The sequence below is a fragment of the Cebidichthys violaceus genome, unplaced genomic scaffold (assembly GCF_023349555.1).
Source record: "Cebidichthys violaceus isolate CVI_PGR_0920_01 unplaced genomic scaffold, fCebVio1.0.p SCAF_20, whole genome shotgun sequence".
Classification (NCBI taxonomy): Eukaryota; Metazoa; Chordata; class Actinopteri; order Perciformes; family Stichaeidae; genus Cebidichthys; species Cebidichthys violaceus.
The window spans coordinates 267,840-288,575 of NW_027176373.1; the positions used below are offsets into that span (position 1 = coordinate 267,840).

Below are 20,736 nucleotides of genomic sequence, written 5' to 3' on the forward strand. Positions count from 1 at the left end.
TTCAGTCTTTAAAAAGACTGATGGTTTATCTTCAGTCTTTAAAAAGACTGTTGTTGTGTCTTTAAAAAGACAGTAAATCTTCTCAGTTAAATCCTGTTTATTCCTCTGTTAAATCCTCTGTTCAAACCTCAGTTAAGTCCTCTCTGTTTATTCCTCTGTTCAATCCTCAGTTAAATCCTCTGTTTATTCCTCTGTTAAATCCTCTCAGTTTATTCCTCTGTTCAATCCTCAGTTAAATCCTCTCAGTTTATTCCTCTGTTAAATCCTCTCAGTTAGATCCTCTCTGTTTATTCCTCTGTTCAATCCTCTGTTAAATCCTCTCAGTTCAATGCTTTCTGTTCACTCCTCTGTTCAATGCTTTCTGCTAAATGCTCTTTGCTAACTGCTCTCTGGTGGCTGGATGGCTGTGAAGAAATCTCTTCATTTGAAGCCAAACAATCCATCTCCATGGATACATATCATTTCTGTGTGTGTGTTTTTTTTTTTTTTTTTGAGTGTTTTGGTTTGTTTGTTTATGAATTGGCTAACACTGAGGACACCTGTGGCTACATGAGTCGGCAGCTACAGGATGTCATAGACAATGTTGAAGCACTTTAACGTTTGGATCTGCATGAAACTCATCAGTATGAAACATAAAGTGTGTTTGATAAAAACTAAATCCACCAGCTTTTTTTAAGCAACTACTGAACCTTTTTATAAAGAATGAAACTATACATTTCTGTTTTCAAAGATATTTATTTGACTAGAAGCTGACAGATGAAGGTGTCGATAAGTAGAATCAAAGTGATCCCTTCACATCACAGGACATGTTATAAGGTCTGCATGTTTTTATGAATCTGTTTTCACAATAAAACCCTCACAAGTAAGAGAGGAAGCAGCAGCAGTTTACCACAACATGAAGCAAACAAGCAGAACATCAATGTGTTTGTGGAACAGCCGTTATATATGTATATAATATATATATATAACATATATATTACTATATTATGACCGTTATGCACTAAAGTACTAATACAAAGTCCCTGCATGTGTAAACAGGTCAACAAACCTGTCAGTAACAGATCTAAGCATGTTTAAGTAAAATGCATATAGTACAGTAGAGTATAAATGTGAAACAAGACTTTATAAACACGTATTCATTCATTCAGGTTCAGAGAGCTTATGATAAATATTATTAGTGATACAAATAGCCTCGTTACATTTTGAACTCTACACATCCTGAATAAGAGCAGAGGATGTCGGCTCGATCTAAGAACTAGTTGTGAAGATGGTGAAACCTTTAAAAAGGACCGATGACAGTCAGGAAATGTAACAGCTGGTTCTCTGGAGGTTGTTTTGTTTTAGTTTTTAATGTTTCCTGTTCTAAGAAAAAGTCAAGCAGGGAAACATTTGCTGATGTTGAATCGGATTTTAAGAAATAGATAAATAACTGAATAAAAAAAAAGAAGCACACGTGACTTATTACATTATTGAATTGATCCCCAGATCAGCCCAAGCTGGTTGGAAAGAAGAGCCGGCTGCGGACCCTGCAGACACTCGGGTCAGAACCAGAGTGGAAGAAGGACGACCATCAGCAGGACAGCGACAGTGAGGCAGACGTGGTCCCATCACCTGGCAAGAAGAAGAAGAAGAAGAAGAAGAAGAAGAAGAAGAAGAAGAAGAAGAAAAAGCAAGCGGAGACAACAGGAGAGCAGTGAGACGATGGAGACTTGGATCAGACGGTTAATGAGGAGACACTTGCAACAAAACAGAGGAAGAAAGACAACACATTTGGTGAGTAATTAACTGGTTAAAGGCTTACATTTCATCAATTTAAAAACAGAAGAAGTCAAAATAGATTCATGTAGCAACAACAACAACGGTCAGACACCAGCCAAGAAAAAGGAAAAGCAAAGTAAACCACAGAAAATGAAAAAGCCAGAAGAGGACACAGACTTATCCGGGACAACAGACACACAGACGCTCGGAGAGGAAAAGCAGCGAGTCGGTGGCAAAGTTGAAAAAGACGCGACTGAATCTTCTGCCGATGGATGAAAACAGAAAGCAGACGTACCTGAAGTGGAGGTCGCAGGTGAGCGGCCCATGAAAAGACTGAAACCCGAGCTGAGCAAAGAACAGATTCTGAAAAGAGAGAAGCTCCGGAAGTTGCTCCGCAGACAGGAACCGGTCCAGCAGGAGAATCCCGCGGAGACGACAGACGAGCCCGCGGTCCCAGAAGAAGAGGCGAAAGAGGACCGCTCCGCCTCCCTGAGGTCCCGCATGGAGCGGCGGCTGGAGTCGGCCCGTTTCCGATACATCAGTGAGGTTTCGTACGCCGCGTCCAGCGGCGAGGCGAAGCGCATGTTCAAGCGGGACCCACAGGCCTTCTGGATCTACCACAGAGGACACACGGCGCAGGTTCAGAGACGGCCCGCCAATCCAGTGGACGCCATCATCTCTTACATCAGACAAAAGTGAGACGTTATAATCAATGTAGAAAGAAGTAGACCACAGTAGAAAGAATTTAATGTAACGCATCGTCTCTGCAGGTCCCGCTTGGTGACGGCTCTGTGGACATCGCCGTGTTCTGCCTCTCTCTCATGGGAACCAACCTGGCAGATCTTCTAGCAGAGGCCAACCGCCAAACAACTTTTGTTTCCAGCTGTAAAATCTTAAAATATTGAAAAATATGCAATAATATTTATTGTCATGACATCAAGATTCATTTTGTTCCTTTTTAAAAGGCAGTTTTCTCAAAGAGGGAATAAGCGGCTGGAAGCTGCATCTTTCATCATGTTTAGTTAGAGGTTGTGCTGCTTTGGGCAGGAAACCTCAGGGAGAAAATATGTTCAGTAAACTGGTTTATTGTTGGCAAAAAACAGACTTTTTAAAATGTATTAAAGTTAGACGTACATCATTTAAACAGCTCAGTCTGAAGATTTTAACCAACGATGTGTTCGTCCATCTCTCACATGTTTCTGACTTCCTCCTCTGTTTACACCTCATCTCTTCCTACACTTTAGACATGAATGTTCAAAATTGCAGCCAACATATGAAGTTTAATTTGTTTGCTAAAAGGCTCAGTAATTTCCTCTTTGCACATTAGTTTGCAGATTTAAACACATTTGGTCTTCTAGTGAGTATTTGCAGCAGAATATGTGGAGTTGATCCAAAAACAACAAAATGAACTACAGTACAGTTCATGGGATTATAGAATCTCTCTAAACTCATACTTTTAAGTCAAAGTTATGCTGGGTGATGTCCATGATGCTACATCTCCAGGCTGATCATTGTGAACTCTGGGTGTAACAGCTCCTATAAATTGGGCGAACATGTCATTTAGAGTCGTACACTGTGAGTACAGCTGCATCCTCATCAGCTGGTAGGTAGAGGAGGACACATCACCTTGTACAGATGAGGTGGTACTCTGACACGCTGCCTTCGACTCGGAGCAGCACTCTCTGGTCGAGAAGGTTTTCCTGGAGAGCCGGTCTGTGTGTGATGGTTTCACCGTAGTGGCTTTGCAGAGGACTCTCACAGAGGAGACATCTGCAGAAAAGTCTGTTTAGCAGTCAGCCAAATGCATTTGTGTGAATCACTACTTTTGGAGCAACTGAAGTGTGCAGGCGCTCGTAAAGAGCGTCGTTTCTAAACTCACGGTATCTGGGGACGTAAATGGTCTTTTTCTCTGTGGCTCCATGATCAAACCGATACACACAGGTCAGGTCCTGCCCCTCATGAAGGACCAGAGGAAACTGGTGAGTCAGCCTGGCTTTAATGCGGCCCTCATGCTCTGAGCGCAGGGATGTTTGGCCTTTGGCATTTTTCGGGAAGGACCCAGGAAAGGTCAGCCCCGACACCCTCCCCTCTGCAGTCACTCATTGCCAGCCAGAGAGGAGAGTCCTGCCGTCTCACCAGAGACACACTCAGCAGAGGGGCTTCTGAAAAAGACAACAAGGGGACAGGAAGGCGATGAGCAGCTGTGTGAGTTTGTGTGAGTCACAGAGAGAAATATCACAAAGAAAGAAATAACATAATGTGCACAAGAATGTGTATTGTTCTTTTTTTCTGGTGCCTCCAGGCTTGGAAGCTTCACTCTGCAGGTCAAACACACCTTTGTGAACTCATCACCGTCTTTCCACTCCGTTGCGTCCAAATAAACTCCAGACAGATCTGCAGAACAATAAAGCACATCTCTGTTCTCCTGTAACGTCTACCTCATGAGCATCAGCAGAGTTATTTTAAAAGGTGAAACATCGCTCATACTCACAAACAGACGGCAGTGTTGTGACTCGTGACACTTGGTGTGTAAATCTGGGGCGGTCGAACACACGAGTGACATTACGGTCCTCATACACTGTTGCAGGAGGACGACCGAGCTCGTCTGCATGTCTGAGTCCGTGTTGTCCTCTCTCTGCAGCTCTTCGTCGCCGTTCAAAGCCGAGGCGATGTCAGCGTCAGGTCTCCCTCCAGATGAAATTATATTATTTTGATATATTATTAGATATTTTGGCCAGAATAATCATGACATGAAATCTTCATATTGTCCCATGCCTGCCCACCAACCTTGTTGTGACTCGTTTTTTTAAGGAAGTATTTCTGCCAAAGAACAGCCAACAATGGCCGCCTGTTCAGGGTTGACTGTTGCCCCTCGGCAGGAAAAAAAAAAAAAAAAAAAAAAGAGTCATAGAAAACTCACTCATTCTTTAAACATCACTGGGATAAAAATAAAATCTTCCACTAAGTATTATGCATACAATTATTAGCATTTAGCTTAAGAGTTATATTTCTGAGCATATTCTAAATGTTATAATAGTAGTTTTGGGGCGTTTTTTGCTCCCGTCACATTTTACTCTGTGGCCTCGTTTTTTTCTGCACAATCATGGCGAGAAGTTGAGAGAAGTCAAACATGTCTTGTGGGCAGTAGAACAAAGTCAGAATGCTATAAAAGAAAAATAACGCAAGCTGATTTTTATGATAATGAACTTATATAGAAAACAATAGAATCTATATATCCAACGTTCTGTATTGAACTATTTACATTTTTACAACCTTGTCCTCTCCTCAAATGCACTGTGTTCAGCAGCCTGCAATTCAGTCAAAATTTCACGGTATTTTTGTCACATGACTGTTGGTCTCAGTGAAATCAATCATGGCTTCTAAATTGCGCTGAGAAATGCAGAATTTAATGGTTTTTACAAGATCTGGTTCAAGCAAAGGGATTTTTCGTGGTGACATTTTAAATGAGACATGTAGAATAAAATGTTTTTGATGAATTACCACAATTTCACTTACCAAACACTCCAGGAAGAACTTTGTTGGGTCGTCCCGGACAAAAATGGACAGGTCTCTCAGTGCTGCTGTCTTTCACTGAGACACAAAGTCCGATGTCTAAGAAGTATTCAGTGGAAAACACAAAAGCACAACAATTAGTATCGTGCCTTAGTGAAGTTACACAAAATATGACATTATTGATAGTAATGAGGAGGATAAAGCTCAGGTCAGACCCAAGTATCATGCTTAAGAATTAAATAAAAAACTAAACTCAGGCGCTTCACTCACCTGTTCATCAAGCTTTTCCAGGAGGTCTTCCATCTTGTGACCAAAAGCTCCCTTCCTCGTCCGGTAAAGTCTCAGCAGGCGAGGCACATGTTTTTCAAGGGAAGCACTTAAAGTCCCCAGGAGGTCTTTGCTGGTGAGCCGATGGAATTCTTCAGATATCTTAACAGAATAACAAAACAAAGAAATACCATGTGTACATAAAATGACTGGGTAGCAGTCTTGTTCAAAGCATGCACCATTTTAAAGGGATATTTCAGATTGTTTGAAGTGTGTTTGTATGAGGTTCTTCTCCATAGTCAGTGTACTCCTGTGGATGTATTTTAGACACCTAAAGAAAATGTTAATCAGTTTAAATGTACGCTATATTTAGAATATGTTCGGCTCTTTCTCCTGCTGTCAGACAGACCTTACTGGAGGGGAAATTAAGCCTTTATCAATGCTCTACTCAAAGCTAGTAGACAAATACAGTCATTTATCTCACGGAACACAGGAGCTGCTGGTCTACCACTGCCTTGATCACTTAGTTTACTGTCACTTTATAGTTAATGTGGATTAACCAAAGTCACAACAGTCCCCCAATTCTACTAATAACCACTAATAATGATTTCTTTAGATGTCTAAAATAAGTTGTGCTGCTGTCCTGTCCACAGCATTACATTGCATTTCTGTCTATACACTGAATTAGCATATATTTGCATACAGATAATTGTTGGAAGGGCCTGTAGTTGAGTGACAGGACAGTGTATAGTAGAGTTTGCCACTATATCTGTCCACCACTAACAGCAGATCCTGTATTTATTCAGTTAGAGTCAATGTAGTATAATTACTCCACACACCACAATAAGCATTATAAGACAATAAATGAGGACAGTCTTACCTCCTCAATGGAACAAAAGTGCAGGTCATCTCTCCTGGACCTCTGATACCACAGGCTGCCCCTCTACTACCTCTCTCCGTCTGAGGGAAAAGGTCAGCTCCATCTTGTGCCGGATCAATGTGATGTTCTTCTTTTTCTTCTTCATTTCGTCGAACCATGAAACAAAAGAGACACATATAGGACATATTCAGTTTTCCAATAAGCATTTAAGCTGCAGACCTTGTAATCTGCATATATATATAATAACTACCATGATACAGCTTTATCTCATCAATATGAGACATACATGTATCCCACTGAAGCCAGAACTACCCCATCCATGTGACTGAATAGATAAAGGCCAGGTTGAATCTGTCATACAGGGGGAAGAGGACGTGCAAAATAGCCAACTGGAAACTTAACAGTAAAACATATGCCTGCTAGAAAGGATGGCACTGCAGTATTGAGTGACAGTGATTTATAATTGTCTTAATGAACACAAAACAAACACACCTAACAGTTCAATGACATTTTATATCATATCAAATCATTTTAAGAGACGAAAAAAAAGGTAAGAACATTGTGTTGATAGAGAAAACCTGCCACAAGTTGTTCTATTTACATGTTTGGGGATTATAAAAAGAAAGGCAATTCCTTTATGGATGCTTTAGAAAAATCATAATTTGAGTATATATTTTGACAGCCAAATCACATTGTTTAGGATATTAAACCTGTGTTTCTTAACTTGTATGTTTACAGAGCTTGTACAAAAGGTAATGTAGCCCATGAATGAGAGATATGAGATTACAGATAATTACAATTCATCCTCTATAGTGGAGGTTGGTTTATGGCTTTTTGCCCCGGTTACACCTACAGTCTATGGGCGTATCTATGAGCTACACTCGTTGTCTTTTTGATTCCTCACAGTTCATTATATTTGTACTACTCTGGTGTTTCAGAGAATAACGCACAGCACAGCACATACAGTATGAACGCCTCCGTTCTTGCTCGAAGCTCACACGCGATCTACGGCGGCAAGCGCGAGAATCAACAAAGCTTTATCAGTTCAAATGCGCCAACAGTGACAACCCTCCTTTGAACAGACGTTGATTCAACATGTTACTAACGTTACCTCCGCTGCCGCCCAAACGGAATGATATTACCCATCTCATGTCCCCATGTTAGACACAAAACATACATAACGTTACATATATTACCGCCGTAAAGAGGCTGTCTGTGTAAAATGTTATGACTGGCTTGTACGTGAACGTAACCGCCATATTGGACCGTGTTTAGCCGGGTAAACAGGATTCCACAGCACCGGGAAAAACTGGCCTTTGTTAAACAACTACAATTCAAGTGTCCACTATAGCGCTGGCGCATTGCCGAAGCAGTAAATGCTGCATGTAGCCGTAAACATCACGATTATACCGGTTAAGCGGGGCTGACACAGCATTCTACACAGTTAATAACGTAGCTAACAAAGCTACATGTGGTAGCTAGTTAAGTTAGTTGAACTCATTGAATTAATCTGTAGGTTGAAATAGGTCAGTGCACATTACTGATCACATTGGTTGTCTAGTAAAAAACACACTTACCTAACTTGGGAAACTTCAGGTCGACAAATAGTTCGATAATGTCCAACTTCGGTCCCACGCAGTTAGACTTTCTGTCCACAAGATGTCCGACCACCACGTTCCTCATCGCTTTCAGCACCGACTTAGACCCGTAAATACCCCGTACATGACAGCAACACACATGCGCAACGGTCGTTACGCGGATTTCATCAAGAAAAATAAGGCTCCATTCAGAAATGCTTGTTAACCCGTTTTGAAATGACTTATTAGGGCAACGATAAAGATGAGTTTACTGATCAGGCACGTTTTCGTTAGTTGAATATGACAAAGCTTTGTTTCTGAGTCAGGTTCATTTGAAAACATGTATGAGATCAACGATTGCTAGTTAGTTTTTACAGTGTATGCACAATAATATCAACCAGTACATCCCAACAGGTAGCCTATTAAAACCTGTTCGGCACGACGCCCCGAATTCGGGAGCTCGAGGGCTCAGACGAGTAGCATATACTAGAAGAAAAAAATGCATTTATCCAGAGCATGTTATATACCAGATTGAAAAAAAAGTCTGGGCAAAACTATCATGTCAACCATTTTTACAAACTCCAAACACAATTCTATAGAACTAATATAATCAACTAGAAGATTTACCACAATATCACGTATTTTTCGGTTATCAATTGAAGACACCAGAGATATTACTGTTATTCATGAGACGCTCAGTTACAATATAGCTTCCCACCACTTGGTGGCGGTAATGCGTCAGTCAGTTGTTTAACAAGCTCCAATAAGCAGAAGAAGACACTCAGCTAGCCGCTAGCCTGTAGCGAAAGTTATTAAGTAGTTAATAATAGTTAAGTTAATAGTTTAAAATAGTGCTGGACAAGTTAACGTGTTATTATCGCATTAACGCATTAATTAAGTAAGGCCGACAATTATTTTATCGCGCATTAACGCAGTTTTTTATTATTATTAAGCGGACATTTTTAACACAAGAACCGGGCAGCGAGCAGTGAACAACTGTTTGTGTGTGTGTGTGTGTGTGTGTGTGTGTGTGTGTGTTTGTGCGGCGTCCCCCCCCCCCCCCCGGGTGACACGTCTCGTTACAGGATCAAACGTGACAACATCAAAATACATATTGTCGTGTTTTTAAATAAGCATATAAGCACGTGAGAACAAACTGCTCTTATCTCTTTATTAGCATAACTTCACATGCACGTTACTGCCCCGGTACAGACTCCCTCCACGTTCCATGCTTCACCTACATTCCCCTGGGTCAATCCACCAGGTGCTGTGGCTGCCCTCAGACCTGCGCTCTCTGGTTTAGGACATCGATCCAGAGCTCCAGCAGACGTCGGGCAGTCGGCTCCCTCTAGAGGAGCTCCAGAGCAACCACATCGTCACGCTCAACCTGCACTACAGCTCCATGTCCCCCCCCCCCACACACACACACACACACACACACACACACACACACACACACACACACACACACACACACACACACACCCTCCCTCCTCCCAGGTGTTTCGTAACGCATCATGACTCCTCTCCTCACCTGTGTGCAGTGAGTACGCTGCAGCAAACATCACTACCAACCTGTATGTGATCAGCCAGCCGTGGCTCTTCTCTCTGGCCTGGTGTGCTGGAGTCCAGTCGGTCACCACCAACGCTCCACAGCTCCTCAGCAACATGAGCTCGCCTCTCTTCCTCATGGTAACACTTACACAGATACATGCACACAAGTACTGCACTCAAGTACACATTTAAGATACCTGCTCCAGGGCGATGAGGCCAAAATCTTCTATTGCAATACAGGGATTCTACTGATAATTCAGTAAATAATCTACATTAAATAACCATAAAGCCTATTGTTAGTCCTGTGTGAATTGAGGCTATAGAACATGAACATATATGGACATGCAGGCTCACAAATACATACTTATCAGATTAAGACACCAGTTTCTCTACGTGGGAAATACTGCCTTCCTTGTGTTTTGTATTTCTGTGTGTCTCTCAGAGTCCAGACGAGTACAACTTGATGTGGATTCTCACTGACCTGGTGTCCCTCGTGCTCATCTTCATCATCTTCATCTTTCACTGGTGAATCTGACAGTTAAAAACTACAAACACCACACTGAGAAAATACTACAAGTACAAGTCCTGCATTGAAAATCTTACTTCAGTTAAAGTATTAAAAATATATAAATGTCCAATTGTGACTGTAAACTGATTATTTTCATTATGGTTTAATCTGCTGATTATTAGTAAACGGTGAGAAATGTTGGTCACAAATACTCAGAGCCCAAAGTGACACAGTCAGTGTTTTAGTTGAACCTCAACGTTGTTTCCAATACATTCGTATTTTTAACATTATTAAAAGGAAAAGCAGCAAACGTGTACATGAAAAAGGACAATTTTCAAAATAGTTGCCAGTTAATTTTCTGTCAAGCGATTAACCAACTTTCAGCTGCACCTTTTGTAAACTGTTGGGTAGTTTAATGAAGGACAATACAAATCTAGACAACCAGTATCACTGTAAACTGTAAATGTAGTGGAGGAAAGGTGGTCCGATCTGAATAAGGAGACTAAACGTTGCGTTTGCTCCTAGGTGGCGAGAGAGACGACTGGCTTTCTGCTCGAGCAGCAAGATCCCGCTGGACAACGGAACATACAGCAAGTTCAAAACAGGTCGATCACTCCGAAGTAAAGTACTTTTTTATCATGACTTACTGGACTGGACTTTTTATGATGTACGACTAGTTCATGTCATACTATGATTTTTTTTTTAATGGTATACCGTGATGTTTTTTGACATGCTGTGACTTTTTCAACATCCTATACTATGAATATTTCATGACTTGTTTGGACTTTTCTGACACGTTATACTTTGGCTTATTTTCAACAAACTATGCTATGACTTTTGTTTACATATTCATACATATACACATTTTAATGACTTTTTCCGCATTAAATACTATGCATTTTCGATGACTTTTTTACATTTTTGTACAATGTCTTTCCTATGGGATTTTTTGACATACTATATATACACACTATGGCTTTTCAGGAGTTTTTCCGACACACTTTACCTGATTTTTTACTGTCATTATTTGATATTCTATACTATCACGTCTCATCTAGACCTTCCTTGTTCTTCCGTGGTCTCCCTCAGTTAATCATCGTGTTTCCTTGTGCTCAGATCTCCACCTCCCCGTCAGCTCTTCTGGATTCCCGATGTCCTTCCTGCCCGTTCACTCTCTCAGCCGTCAAACACAGCTCCCCGTTCTCATCTGTTCATCCACCAGATCGGCCCAGGAACGTTCAGGAACGTTCACCCGCGGTCTTGCCCGTCTGCCATTATCTCAATTCTGGAAACCAAGTTTTGCAATAAAGCTTTTAATCTGAGTCTGTGTGCTGAATTCTGGGTTCACTTAACACTGAACTTGAATAAAAAAAAAAAATGTATTTATTGTGTTCAGTTTTACGTACAAAAGATGCAAAAGTGACAATTGTATAATTGGCAGAAGATTATAAAAACAGTGATACTATACTGACCTCAGATGGTTTGGAAACTATTAATATTTATAAACTTTAAAAATGGTTGTTTAAAAAAAAGCATAAAAGAGTCAACAAGTATGTCAAAGGTCATGAAAGAAGTCATAGTATACTATGTTGGTAAATAAAAAGTCAGTGTAGAATGTTGAAAAAGTCATAGTATAGTATGTCGTAACAAATCTCATAAAAAAGTCTTTACCTCTGAGATGTAGTACAGTAAAATATTTACCTCAGATGTAGTACAGTATGAAATAAAATATGTACCTCTGAGATGTAGTACAGTAAAAAGTAGTGGAAATACACAATAAAGTATCTCAAAATTGTACTTAATTACAGTCCTTGACTAAATGTAAAAGACAAAAGACAAATCCAGTTCAGAGTTTCTTTGTTTTTATTGTGTTGAGGATTTGTTCACTTTGTTCAGGCTATAAAACAGTCTGCAGAGAGGACGACTGTATGAAATACAAATAACACAATAGTAAACTTCTCTTCTCTGGTCACAGCAGCTGAATATTTTATTATTACATTTTGTTGATTCATTTTCTACAAATATGAGTAAATAATTCATCTTTTATTGACCCCTAAAAACATACCAGACAGAGACCCTTGATGCTTCTGTTAATTCAAGAATAATACAAAATAAAACCCTTAAACACCTTTTTTTAAACTAAACAATAAGTGTTTCATGACTTTCTCCAATAATTTGATCCAGTATTCATAATGTATTATAGATACAATAATCAGACATTAAACATTGTCATTTGACACCCAGATATTTAAGGAATGTGTAAACGCTTCTTATTCCTGAGTACATTGTTTGTGATGTTCAACAGACTTGAAGGCAGGTTATGCAGTTATTAATATCAGTGTGTTGGAGTAGTAGAAAGACATTTACAGACAAATAGAAAGAACCATTCATCATAATGTGAAGAATCAATAAAGTATACACCGTAAATCACCAATAATATAGATTTGTTACATTAAATGAAAGAGTTTCTCTGTAGAAGATCAAGTGTTTGTTCTACTCAGTGATTGACAGGAGAGATGATCAGAGGAGCAGAGTTTTTACCACCATTATTAAGACCAGGACTAAAGAATGGGTAGAGCTTCTCAGTGAAGCAGCAGCCAGTAAAAGAGTAGATAAGAGCTGTAGACTTAACGTCATAGAAGGAGACCAGACCCTCCTCATGATCCACAAACACCCCCACCTTCTGAGGCCGAGACTTCAGAGAGAGACGGACTTGAGGGTCAGCAAAAGCTTTGTACTCATTCTCATTCTTCAAACATATCGTCCAGTAACCTTTCTGAGGAGTCGGTGTGATGATTCCCTTCCTGTTGATCGACTCTCTGGCCACTCCTGAATCCCACTCAGTCTTCCCTTCAACCTGAACCTCGTAGTAAAATCTTCCTGAATTGAAACTCTGCTTTGCTAAAACACTAACACAAGAATTAAATCTCTTTGAATTGTCTGGTAGATTCTTCCTTACATCACCATGTTTAACTTGTTTTCCATCATCAGACAGGATGAGTTCAGGCTGTGCTGTATCAGGATCAAGAGTCACATCCACTGCAGACTGCTGGACCCTCTTCAGCTCAGCCTCAGTGAGCAGCTTCTTCATCTGTTCACTGATCGTCTTCTCCAGCTGATTCACAGCTCTCACCACAGTCCCCTCATATGAAGGTGGACTGACTCTGACTCCTGTCCAGTTCTTGGTGGGTGGAGCAGTGTTCAGGGTCCTGAAGCTCTGGAGGAGGTGGAGGTGGTCTTCAGAGCAGGAGAGCTGCTCTACCTCAGTGATTCTCTTCTTCAGCTCACAGATTTCCTGTTCCAGCTCTTTGATGAAGCCTTCAGCTTGTTTCTCTGTCTTTCTCTGCTTCTCTTTGATCGTGTCGATGAGCTCGGCCTGGCTTCTCTCAACAGACTCCTTCAGAGCGGTGAAGACCTGAACACCTTCTGCTATCTCTCTGTCTGCATCTTCCTCACTGAGTTCCACCGAGTGTTTGATCTCATCAATCTTCAGTCGTCTCTTCTGGATCATCTGCTGGAATTCAGTCTCAGTCTTCCCCAGCTCAGCTTTCTTTCCTTCATATTCTTTTTTCAGAGGGACAACATCATGGTTCTTGTGGTCTGAATAAGTGCAGAGCATGCAGACACACATCTGGTCGGTCTTACAGAACAGCTCCAGCAGTTTATCGTGCTCCGTACACATCCTGCCTTCCAGGTTCTCCACAGGGTCGATCAGCTGATGTCTTTTCAGACCTGATCTTGTCAGATGAGGCTCCAGGTGAGTCTCACAGTAGGAGTCCAGACACACCAGGCAGGACTTCAGGGCCTTCAGTTTGGTTCCAGTGCAGACGTCACAGGGAACTTCTCCTGGTTTGGCAGCTTGTTGCTCTGAGCTGCTGCTGCTGGCTTTCTGTTGAGCTGACTGTCTGAACTGAGCAGCCATCTCAGAGATCAAAGTATTGACCCGCAGCTCAGGTCTAGAGTTGAACACCTCTTTACAGTTTGGACACTGAGTCTGGACACTAACGTTCCAGTGTTCAGTGATGCAGGTTTTACAGAAGTTGTGTCCACATGGTATGAGGACTGGATCAGTGAACACATCCAGACAGATGGAGCACAGAAACTGATCTTCAGTCAGCAGACAGCTGGCAGCAGACATATCTACACTCTGAGGAAAACAAGTGTGGAAAAAAAAAACTGTTATCACATCTTTAGCAGCAGCAACAGAGTGTGTCAGGTACTGTCTTCACATTGTGGGTCTCTGTGTGTGTCATCATGGTAGAATGTGTCCTGGAGACACCTACTGTAGAGGAACTACTACAGAAGAGGGTTTGAGTACTTTAGAAAGGTGATCACAACATAGAATTTAAACACACAGAGTGATCCTCCATTACTGTCACATCACATGTTAAATCAAAATGGAGTAGCAGCTAGGCTAGTTAGCCTTTAGCAGGCCTAGTTTATCTGCTGTTACTTCCTTTGTTATGGATCCTGGTTTGAACTCACTTTTGACCAAATGTTGAGTTTCTCTGTAGAACAGTGTACTCACCACAGTTTGTCAGAGACTCTGTTGTGTTGTTGAGAAGAAGCTGCTGGATTCAGTTGAATGTTTCTTTAGAGAGAAACAGAGAGACTTGTCTCGACTGCAGCTCTGCTGTCGCTCACACTAACTTTCACTTTCACTTCAGGAAAAGTGACTCTGCAGCTCTCCTCTTTCACAGTTGCTCCTCCTCTCAGTGAAGCTCTGTGAATGAAATCATTTTAAGAGACAAAAAAAAAGGTAAGAACATTGTGTTGATAGAGAAAACCTGCCACAAGTTGTTCTATTTACATGTTTGGGGATTATAAAAAGAAAGGCAATTCCTTTATAGATGCTTTAGAAAAATCATAATTTGAGTATATATTTTGACAGCCAAATCACATTGTTTAGGATATTAAACCTGTGTTTCTTAACTTGTATGTTTACAGAGCTTGTACAAAAAGGTAATGTAGTCCATGAATAAGAGATATGAGATTACAGATAATTACAATTCATCCTCTATAGTGGAGGTTGGTTTATGGCTTTTTGCCCCGGTTACACCTACAGTCTATGGGCGTATCTATGAGCTACACTCGTTGTCTTTTTGATTCCTCACAGTTCATTATATTTGTACTACTCTGGTGTTTCAGAGAATAACGCACAGCACAGCACATACAGTATGAACGCCTCCGTTCTTGCTCGAAGCTCACACGCGATCTACGGCGGTAAGCGCGAGAATCAACAAAGCTTTATCAGTTCAAATGCGCCAACAGTGACAACCCTCCTTTGAACAGACGTTGATTCAACATCTGTTGTTATGTTTACACAAACATGTTACTAACGTTAGTTAGTAACATGTTTGAAGGCTCAGACGAGTAACATATACCGTCGAAAAAAATGCATTTATCCAGAGCATGTTATATACAAGATTAAAAAAAAGTCTGGGCAAAACTATCATGTCAGCTATTTTTACAAACTCGTAACACAATTCTACACAACTAATATAATCAACTAGAAGATTTACCACAATATCACGTATTTTTCGGTTATCAATTGAAGACACCAGAGATATTACTGTTATCCATGAGACGCTCAGTTACAATATAGCTTCCCACCACTTGGTGGCGGTAATGCGTCAGTCAGTTGTTTAACAAGCTCCAATAAGCAGAAGAAGACACTCAGCTAGCCGCTAGCCTGTAGCGAAAGTTATGGAGAAGTATTTAAAATAGTGCTGGACAACTTAACGTGTTATTATCGCATTAACGCATTAACTAAGTAACGCCGACAATTATTTTAACGCGCATTAACGAAGTTTTTTTATTGTTATTAAGCGGACATTTTTGACACCAGAACCGGTCAGCGAGCAGTGAACAGCTGTTTGTGTGGCGTCTCTTCCCGCCCCCCCCCCCCGGGTGACACGTCTCGTTACAGGATCAAACGTGACAATATCAAAATACATATTGTCGTGTTCTTAAATAAGCATATAAGCACGTGAGAACAAACTGCTCTTATCTCTTTATTGGCATAACTTCACATGCACGTTACTACCCCGGTACAGACTCCCTCCACGTTTCATGCTTCACCTACATTCCCCTGGGTCCTAAGTCCCTCCAGGTTCAGCTTCTTATCACCCTCTCTGTACAAACGTACATTTATAACAAATACCACACATAGTACAAGGTACTCAGCGTTGCAAATGTGTCTGACCAAAATAAGCAAAAAAGAAATGATTCATTTAAATAATTTTCTTTTAGATTTTTTAAAGTTGGTTTGTTTGGAATATGTATAATAAGATAGATAGATAGTAACTTTATTGATCCCACGAGGGGAAATTATTTTGTTGCAAGCAGCAATTGGGTACAGAGCAGCAATAGGTTACAGTAAAAATCTTAATATAATATAAAAAATGCACATGTCAATACACAATATATACAATTATAATAACAGAGTAAAGATATTAGATAAAGAATGAACACTATATACACAATGAAATAGAATAACAGAATAATATTAAATCAACTAAATAAACAGTAGTGCAAAGGTTTAACCAACAGTGAAAGATTTGTCCCGAGGTGATTTGTTATACAGTCTTATAGCAGTTGGCAGGAATGTTCTCCTGTACCTGTCCTTATGACAGCGGAGCTGGATCAGTCTGTTGGAGAAAGTGCTCCGCTGTCCCTGCAGTAGGTGGTGGAGAGGGTGGTCCTGGTTATCCAATATGGATAATAGTTTATTCAGTGTCCTCCTCTCCACCACCTGTTCCAGACTGTCCAGGTTTGCAGCCGATGATGGAGACGGCCTTCTTAATCAGTTTATTAAGTCTGTTGGTGTCTCCGGCTCCAATGCTGCTCCCCCAGCAGACTACAGCAAAGTGAAGTGCACTGGCCACAACAGACTGATAGAACATCTCCAACATCTTGCTGCACACGTTGAAGGATTCAAGTTTCCTCAAGAAAAAGAGTCGACTCATCCCCTTCTTGTACACAGCGTTGATGTTGGCCTTCCAGTTCAGTCTGTTGTCGATGGAGACACCCAGGTACTTGTACTCCTCCACCATGTCCACATCCTCTCCCAGAACTCTCAGCGGCTGTGGAGCCGTTGTCCTCCTCCCGAAGTCGACCACCATCTCTCTGGTCTTGGCCACGTTCAAAAGCAGGTGATTTCTACCGGCCCACTCCACAAAGTCATCCACTACTGCCCTGTACTCCTCCTCCCGTCCGTCCCTTATATACCCGACCACTGCAGAGTCATCAGAGAACTTCTGCAGATGGCATGACCCCGTGTTGTATTGGAAGTCAGTGGTGCACAAGGTGAACAGGAAGGGAGACAGAACAGTTCCCTGTGGGGCTCCAGTATCACTGACCACCGTATCAGACAGCACACGGCCCAGTCGGACAAACTGTGGCCTGCCTGTGAGGTAGTCAGTGATCCAGGAGACGGTGGACGCGTTAACCCCCACCTCCCGCAGCTTCTCACTCAGTAGCACTGGTTGGATGGTGTTGAATGCACTGGAGAAGTCAAAGACAGTGATTCCCACAGAGCCACCGGTTCCATCCAGGTGCGACTGAGCTCGCTGCAGTAGGTAGATGATGGCGTCGTCCACTCCCACATGAGGCTGGCATGCAAATTTCAGAGGGTCCAGTGATGATTTCACCTGCGGTCGGAGGTGGGCCAAGACCAGCTTCTCATTTAGTTATCATTTAGTTATCCTACTGAGAATTTAACAAACATGACAGATAGGTTTGTGTTGCCCTCCCGTCAGTGGATGACGGGCGCACCAAAGAACGGCAGCAGACACCTTGAATATAGTTCAAACAAATGTTTTATTGAGGGTGTCTGTTTTCTACGTTACTCTTCGCTTGCTGTTCTTCTTCTGCGAAACTTTGCAAATGTACAAACTAGACAACAATACTAAAATAACCATGCGGTCATATTCGCCAACGGGTTAGCTTGTTAGGCTAATGCTAATAACGGCCCTATCAACAGTTTTCTATCAAACGACTTACAATCTAATACTCGCCTTAGCTAACAAGCGTAACAGTTGCTCAAAACAATGTGTGCATTTAAAATTCGAAATCTCACCTTGAATATAGTTCAAACAAATGTTTTATTGAGGGTGTCTGTTTTCTACGTTTCTCTTCGCTTGCTGTTCTTCTTCTGCGAAACTTTGCAAGGAAGCGTGAATACCATGCACAGACAACCACCCTAGTGGTGAGCTGGCGACACCTGCTGGCCGTTTTAACTATAACACACATTACAATAATCTACAATTAGTTAATCAAAAATCCATTTATCTCACACTCTCCCCCACTTGAACAAATGTCGTCTCGACATTTAACTACACTGGTAACCTTTTGTGTTTGTTTTTACCCCTACATACATAGAATGGTATTACAATGATTGGGCAACATGTTCTTTAACATAAAGAGTATGACACTTTTTCCTTTGGCACCATAACCACCGTGCACTGCGATCATGACTGCCCCTGACTTTGTCACTTTACCCCCATTACCCCCATTCCACATTACTACCATTCTATTAGTCCTTGTACCTGGGTGGGTTTCTCTCTCTGACAGTCCTCATACCCACTTCATACTCAAACGCTCTGACACACTTCGGCCAACAGATTGTGTGCTCTGCTCTTCCCAGGCCAACAGCCACTGTATGTATAGTTTCAAATGGTAGGAGTCTCTTTCTCTCAGTCAATGAACTTTATCAGTTTATTTCCACTACCAAGGCCGCCAGTAGCTGTTCACAGCTATTTCTCTGGTGGACACTGTTCTCTGTGTGAAAGTAGGCTGACCAAGTTTGTCGTATGTCAGTGTCTGTGGTCGTCTCCTTTCTCTTTTGGGATATCCAGCTATCTGTTCTGTTTCCTCCAGCATCTCAATGTCAGAGTCCACACTTTCTCCTGGATTCCCAATGTCATCCTTGTTGTCCATAACATCCAGTTCTGCCCTGTCAGCAGCTGGGTTTTCATCCTGTTCCTCATGAGCTCCATGGAGTGAGTGGTGTCTGTCTGACACATCAGATGTGTCCTGAGGATAGAATTCCGGTGCTGTCGGATTCAGTGCAAGTGGATCTTGCTGTTCTGTGGATGACCAAGAGAGTACTCCTGTGGGAAACTCCTCCTCTGATTCTTCATCAGTGTCTGTTTGCTGGATGTGCTGTGTTCTGAGTCCCTGATCAATTCTATTATTGTTTCTTGTCCTTACTTGCTCTGTGTTTTGGAGTGTTTTTGGTTTTGTGTTTTCAGCTACAGGCAGGAAGTCACATGGCAACAACAGATTTCTGTGGAGGACTTTTGTCCTACTTTTCCCACTCTCAGATTGGACCTCAAACACTGGACTGTCATCCCCTTTACGTCCTCTGATGATGTAGACATCATCCTCCCAGTATGAGCGGAGTTTGCCAGGCCCTCCTCTCTCTGTCGTATTCCTCACCAGAACTCGGCTGCCCACTTGTAACTCTGGACCATAGATTCTTTTGTCATATTGTTTTTTTCCTCTGTCGGCTGATCTGCCTGCATGTTTAGACGCTATCTCATAGGCCTCTGTCATCCTCTTTCTCCATTTCTCCACATAGGCCTGATATGAGCCTGGCTGGTCCTCCCTTTCTATTCCAAAAAGGATGTCCACTGGAAGCCGGGGTGTCCTGCCAAATAACAAGAAGAATGGAGAGTAGCCTGTTGCATCACTCGAGGTGCAATTGTAAGCATGCAGGACTTTAGGAAGATAGCTTCTCCAGTCCGTTTTCTGTTCCTCTGTCAGTGTTCTTAACATGGAGAGAAGTGTTCTGTTGAATCTTTCAGTCTGTCCGTTTCCTTGTGGGTGATAAGGAGTGGTGTGTGATCCCTTGATACCACAGAGTTCTTTTAAACGGTGCAGCAACTGGTTCTCAAATTCCCTGCCCATGTCATGATGGATTTTTCTAGGACACCCAAATTTCATAGCAAAATCGTTGAATAGTTTGTCAGCCACAGTTTTTGCTGATTTGTTGGTAGTTGCGTAGGCTTGGGCAAAGCGTGTATAATGGTCTATAACCACCAGAATATATTCATACCCCCCTTTAGACTTTTCCAAGTGCAGGAAGTCCACTGAGACTAACTCGAATGGGTGAGTGGTTTTGATACTCATCATCGGAGCTCGTGTTGTTCGGTTTGGTTTCCTCTTCTTGAGGCATTCACACATATTCGTCACAAAGTGTTCCACGTCACGCTGCATTTTTGGCCAAAAGAAACGGTCTCTGATCAGATTAACTGTCCTTTCTGTGCCCAAGTGACCCATCTCCTTGTGAAGCTCTTTCAGAACGAGAGGATGGTAGATCTTGGGGAGTACTAGCTGACATCTAGACTGACTCCTCCTATGCAAAATTCCATCTGCCTTGATCTCCAGTTTACTCCATTCCCTAACAAGGTTTCTCAGCTCCGGGCTTTCCTTCCTTAGGACATTGGGACTAGGCCTTTCATTTTTCATTTTGTAGTCCAATACTTTGCCTATTACCGGGTCTTTCTGTTGTGCATCTCGTATTTTGTCTTTGGATATTGGCTGTACTGTGCTGACCAACCTGTCTGTATCGGCCTGTTCTTGAAGGGTACTGAATGAGACTGAGCTCAACAACGGTGCTGGCTCCTCCTGCTGCACCAGGATACCCTGCCTAGTGGCACTCACTGTTTCCTGAC

The 20,736-nt window shown here is 41.8% G+C and overlaps 3 protein-coding genes and 1 long non-coding RNA gene across 13 annotated transcripts; 2 read left to right on the forward strand and 2 right to left on the reverse strand.

Moving 5' to 3' along the window:
• Positions 1–1,524: 1,524 nt before the first annotated feature.
• Positions 1,525–8,321, reverse strand: LOC137876837 (uncharacterized). 9 transcript variants are annotated; one of them, XR_011103472.1, is made up of 11 exons: positions 7,996–8,320; positions 6,419–6,557; positions 5,542–5,700; positions 5,275–5,370; positions 4,250–4,629; positions 4,094–4,152; positions 3,638–3,920; positions 3,385–3,528; positions 2,592–2,650; positions 2,054–2,437; positions 1,525–1,611 (listed from the first exon to the last, which is right to left on the reverse strand). It is a non-coding gene; the product is annotated as an uncharacterized lncRNA (long non-coding RNA). The 9 variants fall into 9 exon arrangements; XR_011103475.1 differs by having other exon boundaries at positions 2,054–3,528; positions 4,250–4,446; positions 4,546–4,620; positions 7,996–8,321; XR_011103473.1 differs by having other exon boundaries at positions 2,054–3,528; positions 4,250–4,446; positions 4,546–4,629; positions 7,996–8,321.
• On the forward strand, positions 1,617–2,607 carry LOC137876836 (ribosomal RNA-processing protein 8-like). Its single transcript, XM_068716635.1, has 2 exons — positions 1,617–2,453; positions 2,529–2,607. Exons 1-2 carry the CDS (start codon positions 2,083–2,085, stop codon positions 2,605–2,607), a joined length of 450 nt encoding a protein of 149 aa, XP_068572736.1. The 5' UTR covers positions 1,617–2,082.
• A 1,139-nt stretch (positions 8,322–9,460) lies between the features above and the next one.
• LOC137876243 (glycerophosphodiester phosphodiesterase domain-containing protein 4-like) lies at positions 9,461–11,424 on the forward strand. 2 transcript variants are annotated; one of them, XM_068715651.1, is made up of 4 exons: positions 9,461–9,687; positions 9,992–10,074; positions 10,583–10,677; positions 11,174–11,424. In XM_068715651.1, the coding sequence occupies exons 1-4, from the start codon at positions 9,664–9,666 to the stop codon at positions 11,377–11,379; spliced, it is 408 nt and encodes a 135-aa protein (XP_068571752.1). In that variant the 5' UTR covers positions 9,461–9,663; the 3' UTR covers positions 11,380–11,424. The 2 variants fall into 2 exon arrangements, with proteins under 2 accessions (XP_068571752.1, XP_068571753.1); XM_068715652.1 differs by having other exon boundaries at positions 10,583–10,662.
• A 484-nt stretch (positions 11,425–11,908) lies between these two features.
• LOC137876838 (E3 ubiquitin-protein ligase TRIM21-like) lies at positions 11,909–14,676 on the reverse strand. The gene is made up of 2 exons (XM_068716637.1): positions 14,586–14,676; positions 11,909–14,204 (listed from the first exon to the last, which is right to left on the reverse strand). Exon 2 carries the CDS (start codon positions 14,193–14,195, stop codon positions 12,555–12,557), a length of 1,641 nt encoding a protein of 546 aa, XP_068572738.1. The 5' UTR covers positions 14,196–14,204; positions 14,586–14,676; the 3' UTR covers positions 11,909–12,554.
• Positions 14,677–20,736: the final 6,060 nt, after the last annotated feature.

What these genes read in the sequence shown, in the direction of transcription:
- LOC137876243 (XM_068715651.1), top strand. Translation starts at nt 9,664, where the DNA reads ATGAGCTCGCCTCTCTTCCTCATG. An exon ending in ATCATCTTCATCTTTCACTG is followed by an intron (nt 10,075 to 10,582) that starts GTGAATCTGACA and finishes GTTTGCTCCTAG; the next exon opens with GTGGCGAGAGAGACGACTGG. An exon ending in AACAGGTCGATCACTCCGAA is followed by an intron (nt 10,678 to 11,173) that starts GTAAAGTACTTT and finishes CCTTGTGCTCAG; the next exon opens with ATCTCCACCTCCCCGTCAGC.
- LOC137876836 (XM_068716635.1), top strand. Translation starts at nt 2,083, where the DNA reads ATGAAAAGACTGAAACCCGAGCTGAGCAAAGAACAGATTCTGAAAAGA. An exon ending in ATCTCTTACATCAGACAAAA is followed by an intron (nt 2,454 to 2,528) that starts GTGAGACGTTAT and finishes TCGTCTCTGCAG; the next exon opens with GTCCCGCTTGGTGACGGCTC.
- LOC137876838 (XM_068716637.1), bottom strand. Translation starts at nt 14,195, where the DNA reads ATGTCTGCTGCCAGCTGTCTGCTGACTGAAGATCAGTTTCTGTGCTCC.